This window comes from Cylas formicarius, unplaced genomic scaffold, assembly GCF_029955315.1.
Source record: "Cylas formicarius isolate icCylForm1 unplaced genomic scaffold, icCylForm1.1 PGA_scaffold_4__25_contigs__length_36172078, whole genome shotgun sequence".
Taxonomy (NCBI): domain Eukaryota; kingdom Metazoa; phylum Arthropoda; class Insecta; order Coleoptera; family Brentidae; genus Cylas; species Cylas formicarius.
Window position 1 is genome coordinate 580,459 of NW_026844334.1, and position 19,497 is coordinate 599,955.

A 19,497-nucleotide genomic window follows, 5' to 3' on the forward strand; every position below is an offset into this window, starting at 1 on the left:
ATAGAAAAAAAACGGTACCTCGGCATGTATTATTTAATCCCCCTCCCCAGCCTAACAACAATATACATATATATATAAATATTTTTAAAAATGTACCTAGAGTATCAAGCAGTATTCACAAATCGCGCGTGGGGGCGTGGCTTCCTGCGTCGATTCGCCTTCCGTCTCTAAGTGTCCCGCGCCTGCGAATTTTACGTCGTCGTTTACGGGTCATCTGAACTACCGTCCGACGTCGAATACGGCGGTAGTTCGAACGTCCCACTCACCTGATCGCCGAGGTTTCCGAGGGGCCCGGCGGCAGGCGTCAAAAAGTCGACGGGGGCGGTCAGGTCGTGAACCGTCGGCGGCACGAAAAAGTTCATCTGAAGGGGGGCGGCGACTTTTTCACCCGGGGGCGGCGGCGCGCCGCCCGTCGTCCCAGTTTTCGCGCCGTTAAACACGTCCACGTAAGAGTTCTTCAAATCTGAGAGAGACGAGAATAAAAGTATACTTGGGGGGTCGGGAATGGATCCTTGGGGCACACTCACTTCGGCCCCTCTGCAGCTTGAACATGTTGGCTTTGGGTGGCGCCCCTGCGTTCTCGGTCGCCGGTTGGTAATTGGGGGCGGGATCGGCGTAGCGTTGCATTGGCAGCGGGTTGACGTCCGCCATTTTGGGAGGCGGTTTGAACTCGCTAGTCGCTTCGTTGCCGTCTTCGTCGACGTTGGTCCATCGTTTTTTCGCCTCGTCCCAAACGATCTGACGATTCATAAATAAATTACGATTATCGAACGGGACGTTTGAACTACCATCCCGCCGCCGTCCTCGGTTACTTATCCCTATATAAGTGCTCCTTGCGGAGCGAAGCTTTCGCACTGTTACGTTATAATACGACCAAAAATATAGTGCCTTTATTGCTTTGACGTTTTAAGCACTTTACAGTACCTTAACCGCAGACTTTCGCAGGATCGTAGTAAAACTGACAGATATTTATTCTTTATTAAGTAAGTCTTGCCTGAGATGCACCGTAACGAATATTTGTAGAGACTTGAAATTTTTATAAATTTATTTTCGAATAGGTAGAAGCTTTTTTTTAACATCAAGTGATATTTATCGTTCTTAAGAGTTTAATTTAAATTGCAAGATGTTCGTATAAATTAAGGAGATTTTGACTGTGATCCTTCCAGTTTATGTACCTGATTCTCGAGCTTTGACCCTGCGAGTCTGTTTTCAAAGGATAGTTCAAAGGGTAAGAGTAAGTAGTTGTACTTTATTTACCTTACAGGAAAAGTTGAAAATAATCATTTTTGTCTTGTGTGCCTGTCGATTAACAACATTCTTCATGTTGTACTTTGGTATTTTCTAAATAGTTCTTCGATTTGTAAAAAAAAACAGTCTTTTAAGACTATAGATGATATTCCCGGTAGATAAATGTACGCCGCAAGAATACAGATAAATATTTATTAGAATCTTACAATTAAATAATTTTTGAAGGTTCCTTTTTTAACACTTCAAAATGTGCAGACCGTTAAATGAAGAAGAAGACGTGGAAAACAACGCAGAATTTGAAGACGAAGTGAAGATGGTAGCCGAAACTAATGACAAATTAGAGGACAAACTACCTCGGCAAATAAAAAAAGGATCCATTGTTTTGAGTGTTTACAATTTTTTACAAATGATTTATATTTTGAAGAGAGCTACGCGAAAAAAAAAACTTCTGAAAATATTAAAAATAAAACATTTTAATAAAGACTACAAAATCGATTCGATAACACAACAAAACGCGTGTAGGTAGAAAATTTCCTAAGACGGGTAAGGTTCTGCGGTTTTGGGGCAATAAACAGTAGGCAAAGTTAATCACTTTTAACATTAACTTTGCCAATCGCGGGGTCACTATATTTCTGGTCCGAGTATACCTTCGGATTCTTATCGTCCGGCAGGATCATCTGGTTCTTGGGTTTCATCGACAGTTTGCTGAAGATGCCGCCGAACCACCCCGTTCCTTGTTTGGCGTCTTTGACGGGCGACTTTTTCGTCGCCGGCGGCGGTTGGGCGTTTCGTTCGAGGGCCTCGCGGGGCGGCTCGTCGCCGAATACGGCCGAACGATGATTCGGCATCGATATCTGGGGCCGGCCCTAAAACCAACACGGAGAAGGAGAATGCATATGCGAAATCGTCGAATCGGTGGAATTGGAAAAAACTGAAACGCAACCGCCGCCATATTGAAACGCACGGAAAAATCATCAACACTTTATTTGTCAACGTTTACAAGCCCGAAAATATAACACGTGTAGACGCAGCGTACAAAATATAAATGTCGTTCGTCGTATCTACGTCATGGGGTGTAAATTGTCTATATATATATATATATATATATATATATTATATAAAAAAAATCCATAAATTATCGTGTGTATAACAGTGTTTTTTTTGCACCACTAAACGTTGGGCGAAAATATTCGGCTTGCCAAAATAAAACAATTCCTTTAATTTTGCCAATATGGTTCGCTACAAAGAAAAACGTTTTGGCAAAACGCCGAATATCTTCCACCGCGTGCGCCGTATACAGGGCGATACAAACAACTCTTGGAATTAACAACGATTCCTTAACATTGCCTAATGATAACGGGCTACGTATTATCACGCAAAAACTACTTTGCACATATAAAAGCGGTGCGGGGACGCGCGGGCGGGGCACGGTGGGAGTAGTTCAAATAACCCGGCCAAAAAATAAATGCGGCGGTTCGGACCGTAATTACCGGCAATAAACGCGCGGAGAAGGCGGTAGTTCAAATGACCTTAACCGTCTTCTCGCAAGATGAGTGAGTTTTGGTCAACGAGTTTTAAAATATAAATGCGAATATTATATAAACAAAAACCCAAAACCGACCATGAGGATTATTCGTGTGTTACGAAGGGCGCGTTTTTCAACCGAAGAGGCATTAGTTCAAATGATCTTAACCGTTTTGTGAGAAACGCCCGCGTTTTCGAGCACTTCAAATGTCGGGCAGACAAAACAGGTTTCGAAACATAATTGGAATAAAGGTAGTTCAAATGAAGTTACCCGATTTTGAACGCTTGGTTCCGAACATTATAAAAACAAAAGCGCAAAACCGACCATGAGGTCAATCCGTGCGTTACAAAGGGAGGGTTTTTCAACCGAAGAGGCAGTAGTTCAAATGATATTAACCGTTTTGTGATAAACGCTCGCGTTTTCGAGCTCTTCAAATGCGTAAGTGCAGACAAACAGGTTTCAAAACATAATTCGAGTAAAAGTAGTCCAAATCAAGTTACCCATTTTTTAACGCTTGGTTCCGAATATTATAAAAACAAAAGCACAAAATCGACCATGAGGTCAATCCGTGCGTTACGAAGAGCGCGTTTTTCGACCGAAAAGGCAGTAGTTCAAATGATATTAACCGTTTTGTGATAGACGCCCGAGCTTTCGGGCCTTAAGATGCGCGAGTGCAGAACAACAAGTTTTCAAACAAATGCGGTACTTGGAATGTGTGACTTTCAAATGAAACGCAAATGGGAAAACTGTCGGTCGAGCGAATGAATCTGTGGGTTACTATTACTATGCGCGCGCCTTTCAACCGAAAAGGTAGTAGTTCAAATGACCTTAACCGTTTTCCGATAACCGAGCGTTTTCGTTCTCTTAAGATGCGCGAGTGCAGAATAACTGGTTTCGAGACATAAATGAACAGTAGTTCAAATGACCTTAACCGTTTCCGAACCTACGACGTCGGCGTTTGCGGCGCGCGTAACGAAACACCTGCGAAGCGCGTCTAGACGAGAAACAAAACGGCCCCCGCCCCCTCAGAACGGCTGATCGATGTCGAACGTCTTTGGGGGTCCGTACTCCCTAAACTTCGGCGGCGAGCCCTTGTCGAAGGGCGCACGTTCGACGCCGCCCCCGCGGGGTCTGCCCCCGATCGGGCAATCGATCGGATAAGTGCCGCCGAATATTAAAGGTTTGTAGACGATCTTGTCGGACGTCGACCTACTGAACAAGGTCGACTTTAGGTTCGAGAACACGCCCCTCCCGCCCCGCCTCGCCCACGCGTTGATCGTGTCCGTAACGACGTCCGGCCTATTGGACGCGGCCGTTTTACTATACAGGTCGGACTTGATGTTGTCCGACGAGACGGACACCTTGTTGCTCGACGCGGAACACGTGACCGTCGTGTTCCGGAACTCCGGTATGTCGAGCGACTTGAACTTGAGCAGCTTGCCGCCGCGGTAACCGTACTTGACGTCGAACGTGTTGTACGAGTCGTTGGCGGTGGGGGCGGGGCCGGTGGCGGCCCCGCCCTCGCGTTGCAACAACCACGCCCGTTCGGGTGGTTTCGCGTTGCCCTCGAAAAAGTCCAGGCTGTCTTTGTCGAGGGGCGTGGTCGCGGTACCGTTGATCGGCCGCAGCTCGAGCGACTCGCCGGCCACGCCCCCGCCGGCACACTTGCCGGCGCGCTTACGCAAATAAACGACAGGTGGCGGGCCGTCGCTACTACTTACTTCGGGCGGGTCGTCGTCGCCGTCGTCGTCGCGGCGGCGGCGGCGGCGGCGGCGGGCGGCTTCCTCCTGTTCCGCCACGGGCCGAGGCTGAAGGGAGGAGGGGGAGACGCGGCGGCGGCCACGGAAAACAGTCTCGATTAATCGTTGGTTTTGCGTGTAAGGAAAAAAAGACGCGGGCGGCTAAAAATACTCCGAGAAGTTCGAGCGAACCTCGGGCGCGGACGACTTGAAATGCCCGGCAGTTCAAATGAACCAAAAAGCGATTTTTTTTAGAGCAGACGAAGCGCCCGACTCACCTTCGATTGACTGTTGATATCGTACGATGTTTGAGACTGATTGTTGTTCGCCACTTCGGATTCGAAATTAGCGGGAGCGGCCTCCGGCTGCCACTGCTGGAACTGTTGCTGTTGCTGCTGCCCGGTCCAGTACTGCGCCTGCCGCTCTTGGTACTGACCCGGAGGGTACTCCACTGTATTAGTGCAACGTATAAAAAATGGAAAACTAAATTAATTCCGATTCGAGTACTGCGACGTAGTTCAAATAGCGCAAATCGAAAATTACCAAAATTTCGCAGAGTTGTTCAAACGACCTTAACGAAAAGAGAACAAATCCGTTTTATATTTTGCGAAACAGAATGTTAAAAATTACCAAAACTCCACAGAGTATTTCAAACCACCTCTACGAAAATTAACGCCAAAAACGTATATTCATTTGGTTTTCTCGCGAAAAACGGAAAGAGACGGTCCAGAATTATTGAAAATCCGGCGAGTAGTTCAAACGACCTCGGGAAACATAGAACCTAGAAGCCAAGAAACCGACGCAGGCGGTCTAGAATTGACAAAATTTCACCGAGTAGTTCAAACGACCTCTACGAAATTCAACGCCAAAAAGTCAAATTTATTTTGATTTTCGCGAAAAACCGAATAAGACGGTCGAAATTTATCGAAATTCCACCGACTAGTTCGAACGATCTCGACGAAACTTAACGGCAAAAGCACAAATATTTTCTTTTCCGCAAAAAAAACTAGGCAGACGGTCCGGAATTATCGACAATTAACAGAATAGTTCAAACGACCCCAACTAAAAATAGAACCTAAAACGCAAATCAGAGGTCGAGAACTATCAAATTTTCACTGAGTAGTTCAAACGACCTCGGCAAAATTTAACCGGTAAAAACGTAAATTCATTTTATTTTGCGCGAAAAACTGAGTCAGACGGTTCAAAACTATGGAAAATCTGCCGAGTAGGGCAAACGAACTCAACGAAAGATAGAACCGAAAGCGCAAATCCATTTCGTTTTTAGCGAATTCCACCGAGTAGTTCAAACGACTTGATCCCCATTTTCCCGACATATTTCGCATCGCGCGACGTATTTCGAGAATCCCGCGCGGTAGTTCAAAACGACCGCTCACCTGAGGGCGTAGTCGCCTGATCCGCGAGCGCAGGCGGTTCCTGCTGGTACTGCCACGTCGCGTAATCGGCCTCGTAAGTCGCCTGCGGGGGCGGCTCCACGTCAGTCTGAATGACGCCCGCCTTTACGTCCCTCTGGACCGTCTTCAAAGCGTCGAGCCACGATCGGTCCGGACGGCTCGTCTCCAGGAGGCTCCCGAACTGCGACTCATCCTCCACGTCCCCCACGGGATCGTAAAACTTGAGACGGTCCGCGAGGACGCACACGTGATCCACAAACGTAGGTGACACTTCGCCGGGGCTACCGACTATATACTCGGCAAGCTTCTCGAGATAAGCGAGCGACTTCTCGGGCAAACCGAAGTCGGCCAATCGCGTAGCGAGCAGATATTTGTAGATCTAGTGAAAAAAATATAAACATTAATGAAAAAGAAAATTTTCCACTAAAATCCCACTTCTGACCTGAAACTCGCCGATGACGAAGCGCCGATCGTTCAGGCTACACGCGTACTCGTAGATCTCGGTCATGTGGATCGCCTCGTTGGTCGCGAATTGCGGATACGGGGCCCTGTGGTCGGACCCGAGCAAAACGAGACGGACGTCGGGGGCGCCGTGGCCCCCGAATCCCACCTCGGCCATCAGGTAACAAAATTGGGCGGCGTAGATGTCGCCGCCGTTCAGCAGCGTATCGCCCAGGCTCGTGATTGCCTTGCAGTTTAGTTCGGGCCGCTGAGACGAATTCGACAGGATCATCGCGAGGTGCGGTCGCCAGTTGCCCCACTTTTCGTCCGCGACGCACTGAAACGAAATAGATGATCGTACGGAAGGGTGTCCGATCGCGAAATCAACGCTCTCGAGGCGAGGGCGCGACTTCCGGTCAGTAGTTCAAACGACCCGCTATTATTTTAACGTTTTTTATCTTTCTGAATCGCTACGCCGTAGTCGTCGACGCGAGTTCTGCCGAGTAGTTTTACCCGTTATTATTTTAGCGATTTTTTCCATATTAATCCGTTAAATCGACCGCTTCGATGAGGATCCGTCAATTCCGGTAAGTAGTTCAAATGAAACATCATTATTTTCTACCCATTGGTGAAATTCTGAAACGCTTAAGGGAAAATGCGATGCGAATCACCATTTTCGGTAAGTAGTTCAAATAACCCGACCCTAAATTTACGATTTTTCGCGAATTTAAACCTCCAAATCGACGCTGTCGCCTATCCTCGGCTTCCCTGTTAAACCGTTAAATCGACTCCTTCGATGCGAAGACGTCACTTGCGGTAAGTAGTTTAAATGAACCGTCATTATTTTACACATTTCTGCTATTCTGCTACGTTGAGAATCTGCCTCCTCCAGTCAGTAGTTCAAATAAACAAGCACTAAATTTACAATTTTTCGCGATTTTAAACCTCTAAATCGACCCTGTCGATGAGAATGCTCGACTTTCCTGTTAAACCTTTCAATCAATCGACTCCTTCGATGCGAATCCGTTACTTCCGGTAAGTAGTTCAAATGAATCATTATTTTACTGATTTTCACCATTCTGAAGCGCCATACCTAAGTCGTCGACGCGAGGTCCGCGGAGTGGTTCAAATGACACTATTTTAACGATTTCTACTATTTTAAGCCGTTAAATCGACCCCTTCGGTGCGAATTCGTCACTTGCGGTAAGTAGTTCAAATGAGTCGTCATTATATTACCGATTTTCTCTGAAGTGCCATACCGAAGTCGTCGACGCCAGTTTCGCCGAGTAGTTCAAATGACCTGTCACTATTTTAACGATTTCTACCATTTTAAACCGACAAATCGACTCCTCCGGTGAGGTATGTGGTTCAAATAATTTTTACCATTCCGAACCGCCTCATCGAAACCTGCCATTTTCGGACGGTAGTTCAAATAACCCACCACCAACTTTATCTTTTAAACATCTAAATCGATCCTCATCCCTGTAATTCAAATGACCCGGCACTATTTTAAGGACTTTCACCATTTTAAGCCTAGTTAAATTGAAGCCGTAGGTCCGAATACGCTGTTTCCGATCAGTAGTTCGAACGTCTTACCGTCACGGCGGCCGGCACTTTCCCCGAAAGCAGCTGGTAGAGCGTCTGGAGCGGGTCGTTGATCGCGAGTCCGTTGGCGAAGCGCGTCATCACTCCTGCGTAGGTCCGTTTGTCGAGCTTGCTCGCGAGGAAGAGGGCGTGGCCCCACAGGCCGCGCTTCATCGCCCACTCTGCAACGAGAGAGGCGAGGGTAAATTCGCTACCTCCGGTGACGCGCGACGGTCGTACCTAACGCCTCCTTGCACGAACCGTAGAGCAGGTACTCGCGAAACTTCCGGGTAGCCTCGTCCTCTCTGGGCGGGGCCTGTTGGTCGTCGGGCGGAGCTACGACGCCCGCCCCTTCCGACGACATCTGGCTCGCGTTCGACGCCACTGATGGCGGCCTGGGCGGGGCGGCGGCCGCCTCCAACGGGCAATTCTTGAGCAGCAATTCGGCAATGTCGGTACCGATCACCATGCCGTTTTGTCTGATGAGAAGTTTCAGCAGTTCCCACATCAGGACGTACGAGTCGAGGGTGCGGATTCGGGCTCGACGCGCGCGACTTATCTTGTCGTCGCAGTAAGCGATTAGGGTCTTCTTGTGGGTGACGCCTTTGACGAGGGGCCCGGGGAATGAACTCAGCTCGATGTAACGTTCGTCGTCGTCGAGGAGGCGGGGCAGGTCCACGAGTTCGACGACCGCGTCTTGACCGTCGGGCGGGTAATTGGGCAACACCCGGATCAGTTTGCCGGACGAGATCGACGCCTTGACGTGGGCGGTCGCGTAACGCGCCGGCGTCAGACGCTGGGCGTCGTAGACCGACGCATTACCCGCGACGGCACTGTCGAACATTCGACGCAAATTATCCAATGAAAGCGCGGACACTGAATATTGGCGAAAATTGCAAATAAATCTATATAAACCTTTAGTAAATTCCGTTAAATCGTCCGTAATTTCATATAAATCACCACTACGCCGAGACGAAGGTTAACTTGAGTAGATGCTCAAGAGTCCGGCCGAAATCTTGTACACTAATTTCTATAATGCGCAGAAAACTGAATGAATGACGAAATGAACAATAAATGAAATATAAATACATAATAAATCCTCTTAAATCATCAATAATTTCGTATAAATTGACAAAATAACTGTACTGTAAATCGCAACTGCCTAAAATATTTCAAGTTAACGATCAAATAATTATAAAGCCATAGTAAACTGTATTAAACCATCAATAATTCCATATATATAGTGACGGACAACTGCCTAAAATGTTGTACGCTAACGAATAAATCTTTATAAATCACGCCTAGAATGTTAATAGCATCTGAATAAATTCCTATAAATCCTTAAAGCATCAACATTAAAACTGCTTAAAATTCTGTACGCTACCGAACAACTCTTTAGAAATCTGTAGTAAACTCTATTAAATCAACAATAATTTCATATATCTTGCCATCGCCTTGGGGAGGAGAATTCATCCGGGTGCGAAGTAACTGAACAATATTTTGTAAAATAACGAATAAATGCCTATAAATCCGTCGTAAATTTTCTTAAACCATCAATAATTTTATATAAATCGCCAAAATTTACGACAAGCGAATAATAAATGTACCCGAAGTAACGAATAAATCCTTATAAATCTACAGTGAATTTAGTTAAATCATCAATAAAATCATATAAATAGCCGTCGCTGCAGCGTGAAGAATGTCAATTGCTTTCGGAGTGGCAAGTAATTGCCCAAAAGTTTGTACACCACCGAATAAATCCTTATAAATCCGTAGTAAATTCTGTTAAATCTTCATTACTCTCATATAACTCGCATACGCGTAAAGAATAATATTTGCATTTAAACTGCTTAAACTAAAAACTTTTGAAAAATAGTGAATAATTTCTTATAAATCCGTAGTAAATTCTCTTGAACTACCAATAGAGTAACTTAAGCTTAAAATTTGGTAGAGTAATGAATAATGTCGCTTAAATCGCCTTCGAACAAATCCTTAGTAAATTTCATTCAATCGTCGATAATTCAATATAAAACGCTCTCGGCCTTCGTGCAGAGTCCATTCGGTGGAACGGATTAAGCCATGTAAGTCACGATAAATCGCCAGAAATCACCGTAAATCCCCAACAAATAACCGAAACTCTTTCGTACTGCTTCAGCGGTGAAAAGCGACGAATCGCAACGCGTGATTGGGAAAAAGCTTGCGTGTGCAAAAAAAAAACTATCCCTCTCGAACGACGCGCCTTTACAATATGGTGGTAGGGGCTCACCTAGACTGGTCCAGGCCGTACCGGTCGGCTATGCCGAGACCACGCCCGTGGTACCCCGCCTGCTGACTATAAAAACCTTGCCGCGCGTACCTAAACAACGACAATGGAAGAGAGTTTAAGCAAAGCGAAGCGGCGGACAAACGAACTACCGGCGAGACGGCGAATAGCTCACCTATTGTCTTTCGGTTGCTCCTCGTTGGCGGAACTCCTGCCCGAATGAACCGACGCCCGGTCGTCGCCGGCGTACGACGACGACGCTTGCTGATAGTACTTCCGGTACCATTCGGCGTAGGCCTGCGGATTGGTGCGACGCAGGTTCTCGTAGTACTGGTACTGCTGGTAGTACGGATTGTAAGGGTCGTACGCGAAGCTTTGATACGGATTGTACGCGTCTCGCGAACGGTACCGCCCCCCGTCGCGGTACTTTCGCTCGCGGTACGACTCGTGCATCGAATCCGACCTGCTCGACGGCCTCGACTGGTCGTCGTAAGCGTCCCGGTACCGCGGATAGTGGGGGGGATATTCGCCGCGACGCGGTTCGCGATAGTCCCGCCTCCTTTTCTCTTTGTCGCCGCCCCGCCTCAGACTGTTGTACTTGCGGTCGTAGTCGCGGTCGCGGGTTCTCCTCCCGCCGCCGCCGTCCGCCTCCTTATCGCTGTAGTAATCGGTATCGTCGTCGTAGCGCTGCTGGTGCTCTTTGGGATGCCGTTTGTCGCGTCTCCGCCCTTTATAAGAGTCGGGGGAGTACCTATCGCGCCGCTCCCCCCTTTTGTCCCTCGCGCCACGCGACGGCGGTTTGTTATCGCCGCCGCCGCTATCGTCACCGCTGCTATCTTGGCGGCTGCGCGTGCGGTGATCCGCCGAAGAGCCGCCCCCGCCGCCGTGGGAGGCCGGGTTATCGCCGGTGACGCTAAGGTCGCGCACGGCGTCGGTCACGTCGGACAGGCCGTCGTAGGTTTGACCTGCGGACGTGGTGAACGGATTTGACCACGGTACTTATACGCAGGATGTAGGAAATACAATGAGATTTACCTTTAGTAGGAGAGCGGTAAAAATTAGTAAAAAATGTCGAAAACATTAGTCCAAACAAGAAACGACCAAGTAGTTCAACGACGAACACGGGTTCTGCTCCGCGTAAATATCGGTAGTTCAAGAGTACCAATTCGAAAATAAAATAAAATTAACTAACTAACTAACAAGTTAATTCTTATAAATCCATAATAAATTCTGTTAAATTATCAATATTTGAGTGGTAAGTAACTGCCCAAAGTTGTCAACACTAATGAATAAATCCTTATAAATCCACAGTTATATTGGCAAGTAACTGCACTTGAATGAAACAATCCTAATAAATCCGTAGTAAATTCTGTTAAGTCAGCAATAATTTCAAATAAATCAGTAGCGCATTCTGGTAGGGCGTTAACAATATCATACAAAACGCCATCACCTCGAGGCAGAAAATCTTAATTTCGGTCAAAGTGACAAGTAACTGCGCTAGCGAATAAATCCTTATAAACCAGAAGCAAATTCGTTTAAATCATTAATAACTAAACATAAATCGACATCGTCTCGACGCAGAAAATGTTAATTCCACCCAGAATGACAAGTAAATCATCAAAAACTTCATATAAATAGCAGTAGCTCTGGCCCAGTGTGGAAAGTAGCTGTTCAAAATTGTGCAACAATGGATAAATTCTCATAAATCAGTAGTAAATTCTGTAAAATCATCAATAACGTCATATAAATGTTAATTGCACTCAGAAGGACAAATAACTGTCCAACTTTTTTGTATATTAATGAAAAAATCCTTATAAATCCGTAGTAATTTTAGCTAAATCACCAATAATTTCATATAAATCGTCACCGCATTGGCGCACAAAATGTTAATTGTGTCCAAAGTCACAACTGTCCAATTTATTGTATATTAAAAAAAATGCTTATAAATCCATAGTAAATTTAGTTAAATCACCAATAACTTCATAAAAATCGCCATCGCCGCGCCGCATAACTGCTCCAAATTTTGTAAGCCAACGGATAAATCAGTAGTAAATTCTATTAAATTATCGATAATTTCATATAAATCAGTAGTACATTAATATATATCGCAATAGCTAAATTAAGTTAAATCATCAATTATTTTATATAAATAGCTGTGGCTCTGCTTCAGATTATGTTAATTGCAACCAGAGTAACAACAAATCTTTATAAATCCATAGTAAATTCTGTTAAATCTTCGAAAATTTTATACGAATCGACATCGTTCTGCCGCTGAGAATAACAAATGCGTCCGAGGTAACAAGTAACTGTCCAAAATTTTCTACGCCAACGGATAAACCATTATAAATTCGAAGTAAATTATGTCAAATCATCAATGACTTCATATAAATAGCTGTCGCTCCGCCGCTGATTATGTTAATTGCAAGCAGAGTGACAATAAATCCTTATAAATCCATAGTAAATTCTGTTAAATCGTCGAAAATTTTATGCAAACCGATATCGTTCTGCCGCTGAGAATTATAAATGCTTCCGGAGTAACAAGTAACTGCCCAAAATTTTGTACGCCAACCGTATAAACCATTATAAATCCGTAGTAAATTATGTTAAATCATCAATGATTTCATATAAATAGTTGTCGCTCCGCCGCTGATTATGTTAACTGCAACCAGAGTGACAATAAATCCTTATAAATCCATAGTAAATTCTGTTTAATCGTCGAAAATTTTCTACAAATCGATATCGCTCTGCCGCTGAGAATGATAAATGCTTCCGGAAATTCCGTACACTAATGTAACACAATAGAAACAAACACGCACCCTCTATAAACTCCCTCCTCTGTTGGTCCGGCGGTCGGGCATCCGGGTCGGCGATCTCGACCGGCGTAGGAACAAGCACGGAGCCTCCCCCGACGGCACCTGACCTGATGACCGACGCGTTAGGAGGCGTGTCCGCGCCGATAGTAGCGGACCGGGGCTGCACCGCGTCGTTCAACTGTCGTAGCTCCGGCTCCGAGTCGTCGTCGTCGTCGTCGTCCTCGCGGACGCGGCGCGACGTCGTCTCCGGCGAGCTGGACTCCCCGGGTACCATACGACGTAGCCCTTCCGGAGGACCACCCGCGTCGTAGGCGGGGGGTCTAGTCCGACCGGGCACCATCCGTCCGAACGGTGGTAGAGAATCGTCCCCTTGGCCGGGTACCATCCTCTGCAGGCCGCCGCGCAACTGGCCGGTCTCCAGATACTGGTTGCGATCGTTGATGGGCACTTCGCTGTTCTCGGTCTGCCGCGGTTGATGCCACTGCGGGAGGCGATCCGGTTCCTCCGCATTGTCGGGGACGCTCTCCAAATTGACCGGCTCCGCCCCTACGTCCGCGGGGACGACGTCGTTTCCGACGTGCGCGAACACGATCTCTTTGTTCTCGACCTCCAGGTGTTTCAGGGGCGTCGCGGGGATGACGTCGTCCGAGGATTCTTGCGACGGCTGCGACTCCACCGACCATTGAGGAGTGTCGAACTTGCCCGGCGGCTTGTTGTCGGGTTTGGTTGCAGGGGGCGGAGCGTTGTCTTGCGCCGGCCAGTTCCAACTGTCGTCGTTGGCGAAACTGTCGCCCAGATTGCCGAGCCGCGTCGTCGACGACGACACGTTCGAGTTATTCTCGTCGGCGGTCGCCCCCCACTCCCAGTTCCAATCGTTGCCGTGTTGGAGGTTCGCGTGGTCGCCGCCACCGCCGCCGCTGTTGTTTTGTGCGAAACGATGGTCGTAGACCTGGCAACAGCGCGGTCATAAACAAATGAACGGTACGTATACAGGGTGTCTCGAAAATATTGGAGATTATCCTTCGAGCGATTTTAAACGATAAGTATATATTTAGTTGACTTTCACGCACGCACCCGAAGTGGTAAAATTACAAACAAAATGGGTACGCTAACCAATAAATCTGTAAAAATAATTTGTCAAATCATCAACAATTTCACGTAAATCACAATCGCCTTGGAGCACAAAATGCTAATTACACCCAGATTAGCGAGCAACTGCGAAGAATTTGGTACGTCAACCAATAATTCGTTATAAATCAGTAATAGGTTTTGTTAAATCATGGACAATTTCACATAAATCGGCATCGCCTTGGAGCAAAAAATGTTAATGGCACCCAGAGTGGTAAAACCAATCAAAGCCAACGAATAAATCCTCATAAAACTGTAGTAAATTCGGTAAAATTGTCAACAAATTTATACGAATCGCTGTGGCCTTAGGTCACAAAAGGCTAATTGTAGGAACCTGAGCAAAATTGTGTGCGTCAATGAATAAATCAGTAATAAACTACGTTAAATCATAAACAACATCACGTGAATCGCCATCGCCTTAGTGCGAAAAATGTTAATTGCACCCAAAATGGCAAGTAAATTCAAAAAAATTGAAACGCCAATGAATAAATCATTATACATCAATAATAAATTCTGTTAAATCATCGACAATTTCACATAAATCTCCATCGCCTTGGGGCAAAAAATGTTAATTGCACCAAGAGTGGCGAGTAGCTGCAAAAAGATTGGTACCACAACGAAAAAATCCTTATAAATCAGTAATAAATTCTGTTAAATCATCGACAATTTCACATAAACCGCCATCGCCTTGGCGCGCAAACTGTGAATGGCAAAATTGATAATAAAATTCGGTTTTTTACAATGAAATTTGTGGTGTTTACGGTTACAACGCTCGGAATAATTGCTTGCACGCCTCCCTTTTCTTATCTTTTTTGAATACGTATAAAAAATTGGTCCTGGGGGAAATGTTTAAGAAAATCAAAATAAACAAGAAGTAAAACCGTGTTCTTATGAAACATTTGATAAAGACACGGTGAAAATCTGAACTTTTAGTTCTTATTTATTTTGATAAATGGATTTACATCAAGTAAAAGCCACCTCAGATCAATTTTCGATATTTTTAAGGAATATACCTGGGGTTCATACTGAGTGATGTTCTGCTGATGACTCAATGGCTGCTGGTACCGCTGATCGTACTGGCCGACCGTCCGCTGATTGTCGGGCGCGGGATGCTGGCCGGCCTGATTGGCGTATGGCTGCTGCCAATAATTCTGCGGCTGACCGAACGTCTGCTGCGGCTGTGCACTCGCGTTGAACCAGTTTTGAGCGTCGTGAGGTTGCCATTGGTTCTTATAAAATGAAAGAAAATGTAAGGTACATTATAGCATGTGCAAGGAATTTAAATTAAAATTTTTAAAAAATCAAAACCAAAACTAACCCAAATTTTTTTGGATACAGTCAAAAACCTAACCACAAATTATGACGTTTTTTCGTACCTTAAATTTTTGCAATAATATCTCCGTAAAAACATCCAATAGTATTTCATTTCATATTACGGATTTTATTTCTGCATCTTTCGAAATTATTTCGAATTTCTTTTAGATTGCAGACGTTGGAGTTTTCCGTGAAGCATGAAATATAGCGGTCTGGCAACGTTGCGCAGTGGGACGTCATTTGACGACCACAGTTAAAATTTCCCCATCGACACGGAAACAAGAAATTTCTAATTCAATTTTTTACTGAATTTTAAACTGCGCATATCAAATCTTTATCAGCGAAACTCAAATGAAGATATGGACAAATAGATGTAAAATGTAACGTTCTAACTCTGGATATAACCCACAATGACCAAAATTCGCATCTTTTTCTAGCAAACAACAACAAAACAACTTCTTAATTCAATCTTAAAAACTTATATTAATAAGGGCAGACGTTTTTATTGAGGACACTCCTCAATAGATAACAAAATCTTTACTACTACCCGGACAGATGTATACATACACTGCATATAGCTATTTTTTTTCTTTCTCTTATGTATTACTATTCTACTCATTAGAGCTTATATCAGTATGTTTGTGAATCTCGATACAGATGCCGTGTTTAGTGAATTTAATAAAATGCACAGGGTTGCTTTATGATATTTTCCTTTAATCAAACTGTTATTCGTTAAATATCTCTGACATCATGTCGGGTGAAAAAGAACTAATGAAGTGTGTTTTTTGTGCCACAGTAAAGACTGAGAAATTATTGACAATTTCAAGAGAGACGATGGAAAAATGTCGACAAATTTTGAGCTTAACAAAACATTATAAATTAAAATATAAATTGTCGCTTTGAAAATTCCTGCGTTATCAAGTAGAACCATAAAATCGAATTCCCTATCGGTATAACCTCGACAACGAACGATTTCCACGGACCACAAAGATCCGCCCGACGCGACTGCCGTCTGTCAAAACGCGTTATGCTGCGGTGCGAAGTGTAAACCGTCAAATCGATAAACCCCCGTTGAAAATCTACCGTCCGAGACGATGTCGTGCGACGTGAGCGGCGCCAAGGACCCCCCGGCGCACCCACTAACCGTTCGCGGTTTTTTCAGACGCCCGCGGGCTGCCGCTGCCTCCCGAAAACCTACGAGATCGTCATGGTGCGACACGGCGAGTCCGAATGGAACCAACTGAACCTTTTCTGCGGCTGGTTCAACGCGGACCTGAGCGACAGGGGCAGGCGGGAAGCGGCGAACGCGGGCGGAGCCCTAAAAGACGCCGGCCACCGGTTCGACGTAGCGTTCACGTCGGTACTGATGAGGGCGAACAAAACCCTCGACGGGATCCTCGAAGTGTTGGGGGAGCGGGACATTCCGGTGGTGAAAACGTGGCGGCTCAACGAGAGACATTACGGCGGCCTGACGGGGCTGAACAAATCCGAAACGGTCGAGAAATATGGCGAGGAACAAGTGGCCATATGGAGGAGGAGCTACGACACCCCTCCGCCGCCGATAACTCCGCAAAATCCCTACTACGACGTGATTTTGAACGACCCCATCTACAAGGAGGGCCCCGCGAGGGACGAGTTTCCCATGTACGAGTCGTTGAAGTTGACGATCCAGAGGACCCTGCCGTTTTGGAACGAGCGGATCGTGCCGGAAATCAAAGCGGGCAAACGGGTCCTTATCGGTAAGGGGGCCCGCGTTTTTTTTTGTTGTCGTTAATTTTTGAAATTTCAGCTGCCCACGGTAACAGCTTGCGCGGCATCGTGAAACACCTAGACGAAATGACGGAGAGCGAAATCATGAAATTGAACCTGCCGACGGGGATCCCGTTCAAGTACACCCTAGACAGAAACATGAAACCGGTGCCGGGTGGGAGTCTCCAGTTCCTCGGGGACGAGGAGACCGTGAGGAAAGCCATGCAGGAGGTGGCCGACCAAGCCAAAGCCAAGAAGTAAATTCAAAAACTGCGAGACCCTCTTATACGAAAATAAAACCTACTGTTATTATTCGTGATTTCACTTACGTTGACCAGGGAATGTTGTTGGTTGGGGTTGTACGGTTGCGCGGGTGAATTGGCAGCCGTGCTGGTCGCCTTGGGGCCCCGCTGATGCACCCAGGACATGTTTCACTCGGCTAAAAGGAAACGAAATGATATTTGTTGCGTCACCACCAACAAAATAAGGTACCACCTAAACCTAATTAAAAAATTATGTTATACGAATACTTTATTTATATACATACACCCGATACATGATAATAGAAATACAAATATTCATCAAAAGAATAAAAATGCTGGTTTGATGGTCATGCAATTCCTTATAGGTGCTAAATAGATGCGGATTTTTCTTTATAAATGATAGATTTTCCACAAATAATTCGAATTGCTTTTCGTTGTAATCCGAACGAACGGTACCTGCCAGCAGCATGACCCCATATTAAGATCGCATGCAGGAGTTGCGAATGAATAAGTGCAAAATATGCGGACCTTAACGCACCAGGAGAGACATTTTCGGTAAAGCGTCGAAGCAAATACAAATTTTTGGTCAGTTTCTGAGCAACAAAATCTATATGGAAGTCCCACTGAACTTTTCGGTCAATATAGATGCCAAGAAATCTGGTATAATTACTTAGAACTAATTTATTTGCACTAAACCATCTTGGAACTCTAACATGTCTTCTAATGAATCCTTAGAAACGTGTGAAGGATCCACAATATAAATTAAAAATTATATGGGGTCCAAAATTGAGATTCGGGGCACTCCAATGTTCGCCTCACTCTTCGCTAATGTCACTCCAGAGTACTTAATCACCTGGCACCTATTGTTAAGGTAAGATTGCATCAAACTAAGACTGCTATTTGAAAACTTATAAGCCTCTAACATTCCACGATCAACGCAGTCGAAGGCTTTAGCGAGATCACAAAATAATACAGTGTTATTTATATGGCGAATTCTGGAATGTATCCGTAATGTTTGAAACTAAATTGAGAATGCCTGAAACAGCGTTTATATTTCTTCTAAAACCAAACTGTGAATAATTTTAAGTAATTTAAGTAGGTGATAAAAATAATTTGCAATTTTATTTTAGATTTAAACATAAATATCACACGAGCATTCCGCAACCTCTGCATTCTATACTTCCATACCATAACTTCCGAAACCAACTTGTTTTACGTGCGTCAAAATTAAAAAAAATAATTAGTTTGCAACGCGATTTTCGACAAAGGTTTCGTTACGCCGACGATAATTTTGACGTTTCACATAACCTAACTTTCGAACGGATCAATTTTTGAGAGACGCGAAACCAACGAAACCACTTCACGGCTCGAAAATTCGACGCCTTTCGAAAACGGCCACGCGATCGCGAAGCCTCACGGAGAAAAACGCGCGGATCGTTGCCGAAATTACGAACAATATGCTTGTATCGAGCGAGGATCACAGCTGTGTCGTTAATTAGCGTTCCAATCAATCGGGAGAAAAAAGAGCGTTACCTTTACATCCACCATTCATTAGGGATCACGATTTTAAACGCTGTCGTTGCAAGTTTCACGGCTCACGTAGATCCACCTCAGCTCCACATTTTTCGGCCGTTACAAAATTCCCATCGATCGGTTCGCAAACTACGTAATCGAGATCGATACTTAGGCGGCGAGTTCAAGTCGCTTTCAACGGAACTTTTTTTTTTAATACTACTCCAACATTTAATAGATTAATTTACACCTCTAACGTCAACGAACACGGCAGCAACAAACACCGTGGAACACGAATCGAAAGTTTTCGACGACGTCAACTATCAGTGTTAAAGAACGGACTACGCGGCGACAACCGGTCGCAGACCACAAAATACTTCTTCTTCTCAATACTCAGCGCACACACTGGATCTTCCCAGTATTTATTTAATAATTATTGGGAAGTAGCGTAGGGTAGGGTCTCAGATAGGGTAAAAATAATACTAGTATTATCTTGAAATACATAT

At 45.2% G+C, this 19,497-nt stretch overlaps 2 protein-coding genes across 5 annotated transcripts; one reads left to right on the forward strand and one right to left on the reverse strand.

Annotated features, from left to right (window-relative positions):
* Positions 1-5: 5 nt before the first annotated feature.
* LOC132701351 (protein transport protein Sec16A) lies at positions 6-19,327 on the reverse strand. 3 transcript variants are annotated; one of them, XM_060669181.1, is made up of 16 exons: positions 19,013-19,327; positions 17,546-17,655; positions 15,167-15,382; positions 13,029-13,974; positions 10,388-11,177; positions 10,216-10,305; positions 8,190-8,782; positions 7,962-8,131; positions 6,367-6,702; positions 5,907-6,303; positions 4,791-4,963; positions 4,495-4,581; positions 1,896-2,114; positions 528-738; positions 267-463; positions 6-182 (listed from the first exon to the last, which is right to left on the reverse strand). In XM_060669181.1, exons 2-16 carry the CDS (start codon positions 17,642-17,644, stop codon positions 168-170), a joined length of 4,539 nt encoding a protein of 1,512 aa, XP_060525164.1. In that variant the 5' UTR covers positions 17,645-17,655; positions 19,013-19,327; the 3' UTR covers positions 6-167. The 3 variants fall into 3 exon arrangements, with proteins under 3 accessions (XP_060525164.1, XP_060525166.1, XP_060525165.1); XM_060669183.1 differs by lacking the exon at positions 10,216-10,305; XM_060669182.1 differs by lacking the exon at positions 4,495-4,581 and having other exon boundaries at positions 7-182.
* LOC132701353 (phosphoglycerate mutase 1-like) lies at positions 16,386-17,522 on the forward strand. 2 transcript variants are annotated; one of them, XM_060669187.1, is made up of 3 exons: positions 16,386-16,566; positions 16,630-17,206; positions 17,257-17,522. In XM_060669187.1, the coding sequence occupies exons 2-3, from the start codon at positions 16,675-16,677 to the stop codon at positions 17,475-17,477; spliced, it is 753 nt and encodes a 250-aa protein (XP_060525170.1). In that variant the 5' UTR covers positions 16,386-16,566; positions 16,630-16,674; the 3' UTR covers positions 17,478-17,522. The 2 variants fall into 2 exon arrangements, with proteins under 2 accessions (XP_060525170.1, XP_060525169.1); XM_060669186.1 differs by having other exon boundaries at positions 16,392-16,573.
* Positions 19,328-19,497: the final 170 nt, after the last annotated feature.